The sequence below is a fragment of the Alosa alosa genome, chromosome 6, assembly GCF_017589495.1.
Source record: "Alosa alosa isolate M-15738 ecotype Scorff River chromosome 6, AALO_Geno_1.1, whole genome shotgun sequence".
Classification (NCBI taxonomy): domain Eukaryota; kingdom Metazoa; phylum Chordata; class Actinopteri; order Clupeiformes; family Clupeidae; genus Alosa; species Alosa alosa.
In genome coordinates, this window is record NC_063194.1 from 19,530,777 (window position 1) to 19,540,776 (window position 10,000).

Genomic DNA, 10,000 nt, shown 5'->3' on the forward strand with positions numbered 1-10,000 from the left:
GCATGCTGAAATCTATACACATTAATGCATTTATATATACAGTAATATACATTCACTGTAGACCGTAATAGTGATGGCTATTATGCTTTTTAGCTATCGTTTTATTTTATTTTTTTAATTACTTTTAATTTATTTTGAACACAATAACACTACAATAATATTATACATACAATACAATAACAGAGGTACATATGAGAGAGGCTTGGTGAGAGAGGGTTCATACATTTTTGCTGAGAGCCATCTCATGAGAGCGCCTTAAATAAGCCTTAATGTGAGGACATAACCTAGTGTCCTGGTTTGACACAGGGTCAGTAGCAGGGATTAAATGGCTAACCGCTCTGTAAAAAGCAACTGCTTCTCACTGTCTATGGTTGACCTTCATATGACAGCGCTGGTCCTCCTGTGTGTCCTTAAATGATTAATGTCCACTTATACTCATGCGTGTGCATGTGTGTGTGCGTGTGTGTGTGTGCTTGTGTGTGTGTGTGTGTGTGTGTGTGTGTGTGTGTGCGTGGTCCTCTGTAGGAATGATAAATGTTCCTCTCTCTTCTCAATATGTGGTCAACGACTTCAAGTATTTACTGAACGTGTGTGTGCCTGATACAAAGGCACAGAGAGAAAGTAATGCCTACATGTATGTGTCCACATGCTTTCATATGTGTGTGTCTCTAGGTTTGCATGTTTAGATTATATTGGATTAAACTTTATTACGATTGTGCAGAGTACAAGTACAGAGACAACGAAATGCAGTTTGCGTCTAATCAGAAGTGCAAAAAGCAAAAAAGTGCAATGTGTAATATACAGTATAAAAGCGACAGGTGGGTACAGTATAAAACAGTATAAACAATCAGGTGCAAAAGTATAAAACAGTATAAGACATATAGTGCAGACAGGTGGACAGTAGCATATGAGACAGTAAACACGGTAGTATCCAGTTATGTATCAGTTATGTAACTGTATACTGTACAGTTAAAGTTACGTGTGTGTGTGTGTGTCTGTGTGTAACTGACTGTGTAACGTGTGTGTGTGTGTTACTGACTGTGTAACGTGTGCTCACCACCGTGTAGACTGCGGAGTAGACACTGAGCGCAGCGTCTTTGGAGGGGAAGGACTTGCGCGCTGAGGCGACCACCAGAGGGTTGCCCGTGCAGGCGCGACGCTCCGTGATGTACTGCATGGCCGACTGGCAGCCCAGCGCCGTGTAGTTGGGCCGGCACGCCGTCAGGAAGTGCGGCGTCTGGTTGCCCGTCACCACCTGGCCGGCGTTGGCAAAGATGCTGGTGGTGAAGAGGCCGAAAGAGTAGACGCCTGAGAGATGAGGAGGGGGAGAGTGAGAGAGAGAGAGAGAGAGAGAGAGCAGGAGAGAGAGGGAGAGAGAAAGAGAGCAGAAGAGAGAGAGGGAGAGAGCAGGAGAGAGAGGAAGGGCAAGTCGACTAGGGTGTTGTTGTTAATCTTGGATGCATATGTTTGTCATATATAATATGTACTCCAAGCTTTCTCTATGTAAACCTTATGTTTAAATGTTCTACTTTGGCAATGCAAAAATATTTGTCATGCTAATAAAGCTGAGAGACAGAGAGACAGAGACAGAGAGAGAAAAAGAGAGAGAGAGAGAAAGAGAGAGAGAGAGAGAGAGAGAGAGAGAGAGAGAGAGAGAGCAGGAGAAAAGAGGGAGAGAGAGAGAGACAGAGAGAGGGAGAGAGAGAGACATGGTTCATCTTAGAGATGCATTTGTTTGTCTTGGATATAATATGTTTGTCATATGTAAACCTTATGTTTAAATTTCAAGCTTTGGCAATGCAAAATATTTAAACCTTATGTTTGAGAGACAGTTCTACAGAGACAAGAGAGAAAAAAGAGAGAGAGAGAGAAAGAGAGAGAGAGAGAGAGAGAGAGAGAGACACATGGTTCATAAGAGACTGAAAAAGAGAGAGGGAGAAATGAGGAGAGAGAGAGGAGAGAGAGAGAGAGAGAGAGAGAGAGAGAGAGAGAGATCGACATAGAGATTATTTTAAGGGAGAGGGGCAGAGAGAGACAGAAAGACAGACAGAGAGAAAGATGACACATTTTTAAAGTAATTTTTGATTGAAGTCAAATTATATTCAGTTTAGGGAACATCATGGTTAAATTGTTTAAAAAAAATAAATGATCACAATGCTGTAGTGATGTGACACACTAAAAGCCTGATATTTTCTGTCATTTCTATCTTTTGAGGATCAAGAGTTTGCACTTTGCACCTGCAATTTTATCTGATTAATCTATGTGACAGGACCTGTTTCATTCTGGTATTAGGTATTAATTCATTCTGGTATTGAATTTGAATGTACAGTATATAACATCTTATATGTGCGCCTATGTGTCCTGTGTGTGTGTGTGTGTGTGTGTGTGTTAGTGTGTGTATGCTTATATGAGCATGCTGAAATCTTTGGAAATCATTGCACACCTCTGTGCTCACACGTCCCAATGGTTGCACCTACCAAGAAAGCGTATGATGCGTCTGAAGAGGGGGTTGAAGTAGCAGCAGTCTGCGGTGACTATAGTCTTCTCCTGAGTCCCCTCCGCCTTCAGGAAGAACACCATCAGCTCCCCCATCAGGATCTGAGGCACAGAGACACATGAGGCCACGTGCTGCCTTTTAAAGGTGCTGTATCAAGGGGCTAGTGCCATCTAGTGGTGAAGTCAAAGATTGCAACCAACTAAACACCCTTGTCTTTTCAAAGCATATAGGAGAAGCTAACATGGCCATCTGTGGCCACACAATTGCTAAAGACCCTCTCTGGTGCTAATGTGGGCTACTCTAGAAACATGGCAGCGCAACATGGTGGACTATGTAAAAGAGAGCATGGTCCTTATGTCCAAAAGAAGGATTGATTCTAAGCTAATGAAAACACAATGATTCAGTTACAGATGATTCTAGACTAATGAAACCATAACTATGAATACTACATTCCATTTGTGCTAGTATGTCCCCCTAAATCCAATATATATTTATCCATCCAAGCCATCGACATAAGCCCTTCATCTTCCCAGATCTGTCCATTCAACCATGCCAAACACACTCTCAAGAGATGCAGCAGTTGATGGGTGAATGCTGTACTTTTGTAAGGTTGACTACTCATGGATGCTGACATGAACAATGGAGAAAGGACATGAAGATTTATATTTTTAGAAATAGCACACGGCAGTCCTGAAACACGTCAATGCACTTCATGTTCTAGCAGGTCACTTGATGGGAACAGAGAACACTTCCCCTTCTTTGATATGTGCATTTATTCTCTTAAATGAAACATGCTGTGATGTTCTATTTCCTTTGTTTGTGGAACACTCTGTTCCCATGCAACAATGCAATGATCCATTTTCAATAGTCTATATTCATAACCCATTTTTCTCCACCACTACAGCCTATTTTCATTTCTACCCACATTCATTAAGTTAAGTGCTAAGTTCAAATTTGATTTCTTCCACTATTCCTAGTGGTTTGTTCCTGTACCGAGCAATGACTGCACTCCATGGAAACAGGAATATATAACTGCACATAGTGCAGTGATTGAGGTGGACTGTGTAATTTCACACAGAAACTTTACATAGAAATGCATGAGAAAATGAACAGAAGACTGCTGCATTAACTCAGCAGGGTCGGTAATTCAACTCTGCATGGTGATGTGAAAGAGAGAGAGAGAGAGAGAGGGAGGGAGGGAGAGAGAGAGAGAGAGTGAGGAGGTTAGACTGATGCAAAATTAAGTAAGCCCACGAGCAATGGGTTAGACTTCACTGCCACAGACAGTGTCTCATATAAGGTGCATTTCAATTTTGTTCACACCTTTACTCAGTTGCATCAATGGGAAACTGATGCTCCCATATGCCACGAGTGAGACATTTCAGGCCCAAAGGCTGGTGCACTGTTTCATGCAAGCAGACCTGAACGAGCAGAGAGGAATCACAAAAGCCGCTGGCAACAAGGTAAGGCGGAAACCACAAAAACACAGCCTAGTCTGGGCTCAGTGGAGCATCACACCTGCAGCTGCAAACTCCCCAGCTGCCCTCTCTAGGACCCCTTAAAGCAGTCTGCAAATCCACACTGACTCCCTGGCCATCGACCAGTGTGTGTGTGTGTGTGTGTGTGTGTGTGTGTGTGTGTGTGTGGGGTGTGTGTGTGAGTGGGGGGCACGCAGGGGAGAGCTTCTACCCGACGCCGGACCAAGAATAGCCCGCTGACCGATTGCGCTCCCTCCGTCTGTGACATCAGCGCTCGCGTGGAGGCGAAGACAAGAGGAGACGGGAGGAGACAGCGTGTTCTGCTCCTCACCCACGTCTGACGGCGCATCAGTGAATGAGTCTGACAGCCGAGGGGTGCTCTGGATTATGTGTGTATGTGTGTGTGTGTATGTGTGCATGTGTGTGTGTGTGTGTGTGTGTGGTGTGTGTGTGTTATGAGTGCAAAGTACAGTGTGTGTGTGTGTGTGTGTGTGTGTGTGTGTGGAGGGAACAGAGAGTGACAAAGACAGAGTGCGAGGGGGAGTGTGTTTATGAAGACAGGAAAGACAGAGAGAGAGAGAGAGATAGAGAGAGGAGGCAAAATAAGAGGAGGAGAGTTTGTGTTTGTGTGTGTATATGTGTGTGTGTTGTGACTGTGACTAATGCTAATGTGTGCAGCACACCCTTAATCAACTCTTGCTGGGACAGACTGGTAATTAACGTTTTGGCTGCACTCTCTCCTAGAGCCAGAAGGGGAGAAAGTTTCCCAGTCACACAGCTGAGGGTGTTCATTCCGAGCACCGTGCGGTGACGGCTCATTTGATCTGGGATGGATTTGGGCGCAATTACGGCAATTCTCTTCCAGTGGATAGACCAAACTGTGGCACAGTTCAGTATTGTATGAGGATGTGGCTGGGGGGACACAGAATGAGGGTCCCTCACAAACGATCACTTAGGTTTATGGGTTCTGCACAAACTTTGGTTAGTGTAAATGACAATAAGCTGGGCCATTAATCCCCACTGCATATACACATGTCTCGGGTTGTTTCTGTGTTTGTAAGCTCATCGTTTTTCAGTGTTTTGCTGAAGGAGCTTCTCTCAGAGCATTTACAACTGAAAACACAATCTTAGACTTTACATTTGTCCTGAATTAATGACCAGCCGGAGGGGGAGGTGTTTTTGTCTAAGTTTTGCTGCTCTTACGAGTACGTGTAATAACAAATAAATTCAGCTCGGCTATAGACTTAAAAGATGCGTGAAAGAGTTAGAGAGTATAGAGGCTGAGAGAGCAGTTGGAGGAGAGAGAGTGGAGCATGAGATGGGATTTGATTGTGAAGCTGATTCTGACAGACTGTCTGCGCTGACAGAGATGGCAGCTATTTTGCACTGTACAGATAAAGCCCAAAGATCCTGAAAGTAATAGGATGGGCAGTCAATGAAGCAGACATGGTGTATCGACACACACGCACACACACACACACACACACACACACACACACACACACACACACACGCACACACACACACACACACACACGCACACGCATTACGCACACACACACACACACACACGCACACACACACACACACACACACACACACACACACACACACAGACACACACACACACACACACACACAAAACACTGTGTGTGTACTGTGGCTGCTGGGATGGAGGATGTGGGGTGTGGACTACATAAAGAAACTACCCTGCATCCATCCTGTGCATGGCCGCACATCTGTAAATATCACTCCTAATTAATACATTATCTTTCCTAAAGGTCAACAACATCATTATCACCACATAGCGGTGGCATGCGGTGGCATCAGTAGCAATGCTATACACTTCACAGGGCCAGTATAGGGAGTTATTCAGCTACAGTATGTGTCATAGCCTCAGGTGCTGAGCGGGGGCTTTTGACCTGAATGTAAATATTGCGCTTCCCTTCTGAAATGATTAAACTACCCCTGCAGGTATACGTTTTTTTTTTTTTACAACATAATGGAGAAAGCGGCGAGAACTAGCGGGACTGTGATCATATAAGGGCAGACTGCTGAGCTGCCTGTCTCGTCTGTCTTGTGTTGTCTGAATGTGTTGTTTTTATGAGCTGTGAGGGGCTTGTCTGACTGACTGCTAGACAGGCATCTTGATGGAGGGATCTCCCACTCATCTCATCTCTCTGGCAGCCCGCTGTCAGCATGCCATGATGTTTGTGTTTGTGGACTTGATCGATGCCGCTCTTCTCAGAGGAGGCGACGGGAACAATAACTGTGGCTGCTGGGTGAGGCGTAGTGAGCAAGCGCACGCATCTGTTTTTCTCCCAGAGAACAACAAACAGCCTGGGTGTTGTGAAGACTACACATACTAGCACTGGCAAAGACCTCAAACTCCTATTTGTACACCCAGCTTTGCAGCTATGTCTATGACAAGCTATTATACATCTTTTACGCCAAGAAACAAACAAACAACAAAAACATAATGTGTAATTTGTCCTATAGTGGTTGTGCTACAGTGCACTGGTATCATGTGATGGTGTTTACTGGCCAGTGGGCAGAATCTCATTTCACAGCACAGGCAGTGTGTTTATAGCACACTAAAGGATGTGTGTATGAGCAGAAGGTCAGCTTGGACCTTAGGCTCACCTCCAGTGCATTACTGCATTTTTCATCTCATACTATCCCATGTTCCTCCCTTGCAGTTCCTCCCTCTAAGAGCAATCTTCTCCTCTGCCCTGCTCTTTCCTGTTTGGCAGTTTTGAGCCAAAATGACTAGCAGATGGCAAGCCCACCCCAAGTGAAATCAAAATGGGCAGAAAACACACTATAGCAAAACAGACTACCAACACAGAGGAAGGGATGGAGTGATGGAACAGGATGGGGATGAGGAGAGACAGACAAAAAGAGAGGGAGAGATGAGAGGTTGATGAGATGTGGGTATGAGAGAGGTGAAAACAGAAGAAAGACATTGGACAATAAATTACTCCTCATGTGTTTTGAGGAGCAGGGTAGATATACTCTTTTCCTGATGGTCACCTTTCACACACACACATATACACACACACACGCACACACACACACAAAGCACAGCATACAGTATATGCACTCTTCCACATAAATGTACAAGTGATTGTGTGTTCATGAACGCTTCAGACGTCATCTCCTATGCACTATAACAGAAACAGCCTGGGGCACTCTGCCAAATACCTGTCCTCTCACATATGACACCATAGATCTCCCTCGGAGTATGAGTTCAAGAATCACAACCCTCTGAGGCACCACTACCGACTAGCATTAGAGCACGGTAGCACAGTGATTCAGTGTGGCTGTAAAATACTGTCTCATTCTGCTTGAGTGCACCAGAGTATATGTGTCTGTGTGTGAGTGCTTGCGTGTGTGTGTGTGTGTGTAAAGAAGGGGGAAAATAAGGGAGATGGTGATTGATTTATTGCTGTTGATTGCACTCTGAGCTCTGTTCAGGATCTGAGTGTTCTGTGTATATTCGGGCAGCTGTGAAGACCGGCTGGCTGGACATAACTCGCACTTGTATAAAAAAACACAGCATTGCCAGGCTGACTGAGCACACCTCAGTAAATAGAGCTGGTCCTTCAAAACCAGCCAGGTGAAGCGTCACCTATTGCCATTATTACCAGTTTGTCAGGTTCCGTTCCCTTTCTTTCTTTCTTTCTTTCTTTCTTTCTTTCTTTCTTATTCTTTTCATTTTGCTCTCTTTCATTTTTTTTCACCCTTTCCTTTAAAAACAGAATGCTGTCTCATCCCATCTCCTTCTGCGCCCCCTCCCTCTCGTCCTCTCTCGTCCTCGTCTCTCCCTCGGGCTCTTGAAGGAGTTCTGCGGTGGTCAGGGCCGTCCAGTGAGGAACGGCGAGCTGACATATGCTGAAATGCCACTGAGTGCCCCCTCCTACCCACCCCATGAAACCCTAGCACTGCCATCTGCCTCTTTTGCCCAGGTGCCACGATTAGTGACGTGGCTGGGCAACGGCCATGAGGCCTCAGGGGCATTTACTCCCCCTAGTCCCCATCTCACTGGAGTGCCAGTCTAAAAAATTACTGTATATGTGGGAACCATTTTAATATAATTTTTTTAATGTATAAATACATTAAATATACATCGTCCCCTTAGAATTATATGGTTCTATCTGACATTTTTGTCAAAATTGAGTTGTTTACATATTCTTATTCTGTGACACCTTAAGAAGATGAGGTGAGGTGTTTCTTGTAGTTGTATACATTTTTGAACATTATATCTGAAGAGGTTTGTTCCACTTAGCAGTATAACTCTATGGAATTCTAAGACTTTGAAGCTCAATATCTCAGAACTACTCAGAACGTAGATAGAACCCTATAATTCTAAGGGGACGAAATACAGTTATAGGTAATGAATCTCTAAAATATATCTTCCCTAAATAAGAAAATAACACACCTGCCTAATAAGCATGACCCATAACCACGGTGCAAATGACTATATAGTAACACAGCATGGGCTTCAAAGTACTAATGGAGCATCATTATGTTTAATAGAATGTGCGGTTTTCGAAGAGGCTGAGAAATTAGTTGAGCTTGACATGTCTGCTCGAGCCAGTCCACACAGATGTCCTCTGATCACAACAAAAGCATCACATTAGGACCTGCAGACATTATCCCGTCTGTTCCACCCCAAATGTGCTCACAAATCTCCCACACTCAGGTTCAGTGCAGATGCAGTGAGTGGAGCCATTTCAAGCTGAATTTGAGGCTAGAAATTAGTATTTTTTCCACAGCATTTGTTCAATACAGCGGGGAAACTACACCGACACAGAGAGAGAGACAGAGAGAGATGGAGAGAGAGAGAAAGAAAGCGAGAGCGAGCGACAGAGAGTTAAAAAAAAAACGTTACCACAATTTAATAGCTGTTGCCTCCGTGCTGCTTTGCATGAGTGCTAACACATCCCGGAGTGCTGTCAGCCTTTGGACAGGAAGTGTTAATTAGGAGGCAAGATGTGAGAAGCAGGAGTAAAATAATGGCTTGAGCAGCAGTGGCTCAGGGGCCTGTCATGCATTCTTTATTAGACATTCACTGTGCTTATGAATAGAGCCGTGTGAGTTTACCATGCTGCTCGGGGGCCTGTGTGTCAAAGCCCTTAAGGTTTTACAGTACACAGAACACAATCTGGGATATGGTGCAGTGCAACACAAACTCATTCTAGCCTTTGAGGTTGTCAGACTAATAATGCCACAGTCACAATCTAAAAAGGACCTGCGGAAGATGGAAATTTGAGACTAGATAGATAGATAGATAGATAGATACTTTATTGATCCCCAGGGGAAATTCAAGACTAGAAAGTGTGAAAAGCATTAATGAGTTGTGTATGTGTGTGTTTATGTGTGTGTGTGTGTGTGTGTGTGTGTAAATAGGTGTTTATGTGTGTGCAATCTGTGCATATTAAATGTGTGTCTATATATAGTAAGTACCAAAGGACAGTATCTCAAAATGCAGCACAAGCTCTAGGCTAACTGCACACAGTATTCTGCTGGATTACACATTCATGAAAGAATTACATGGAAACCAGAGAAAAGTTGGCTGGTGCTTCAAAGTTCACACATGTTGTGATACAACACAGCACAGATGAGCACTTGAGAATTTGGGGAGACCAAGTGCCAGAGGTCCAAGAGTGCATGATGAGATGGGTGGAGTAACATAATTACAACATCTTCTGGACCTCTGTGTGTAGCCCCCCAGACACTCATCTGCAGGTGAGGAGTCTCACTCAGGGAACAAGACCTCAGAACAGGCACCCTGGCAAGCCCCTGGGTGAAGACACTGTCTCATAGATGGCGCCCTCTAGAGGTCTGTTTTGAGTACTACAGCAGCATCCCTGCTGACATGATCCATATCACTGTCAGGCCTGACTGACAGGCTACAGGTACGAGTAAAAACACACTGCAGTGGGAAAACAAGGCAGAGGAGCACTCTGGCACTCAGCCTGGCACCCAGCCTGGCACCCAGCATGCACAATCAGTAAATGCA

The 10,000-nt window shown here is 44.5% G+C and overlaps 1 protein-coding gene across 3 annotated transcripts in view; it reads right to left on the reverse strand.

The window, feature by feature from the left end:
* plppr2a (phospholipid phosphatase related 2a) overlaps positions 1 to 10,000 on the reverse strand; it is a 32,515-nt gene that overhangs the window by 2,243 nt on the left and 20,272 nt on the right. For all 3 annotated transcript variants that reach the window (XM_048246394.1, XM_048246396.1, XM_048246395.1), the window contains 2 exons: positions 2,478 to 2,598; positions 1,058 to 1,308 (listed from right to left, as the gene is read on the reverse strand). In XM_048246394.1, coding sequence (XP_048102351.1) covers positions 1,058 to 1,308; positions 2,478 to 2,598 — 372 coding nt within the window. The remainder of the gene's footprint in view (positions 1 to 1,057; positions 1,309 to 2,477; positions 2,599 to 10,000) is intronic.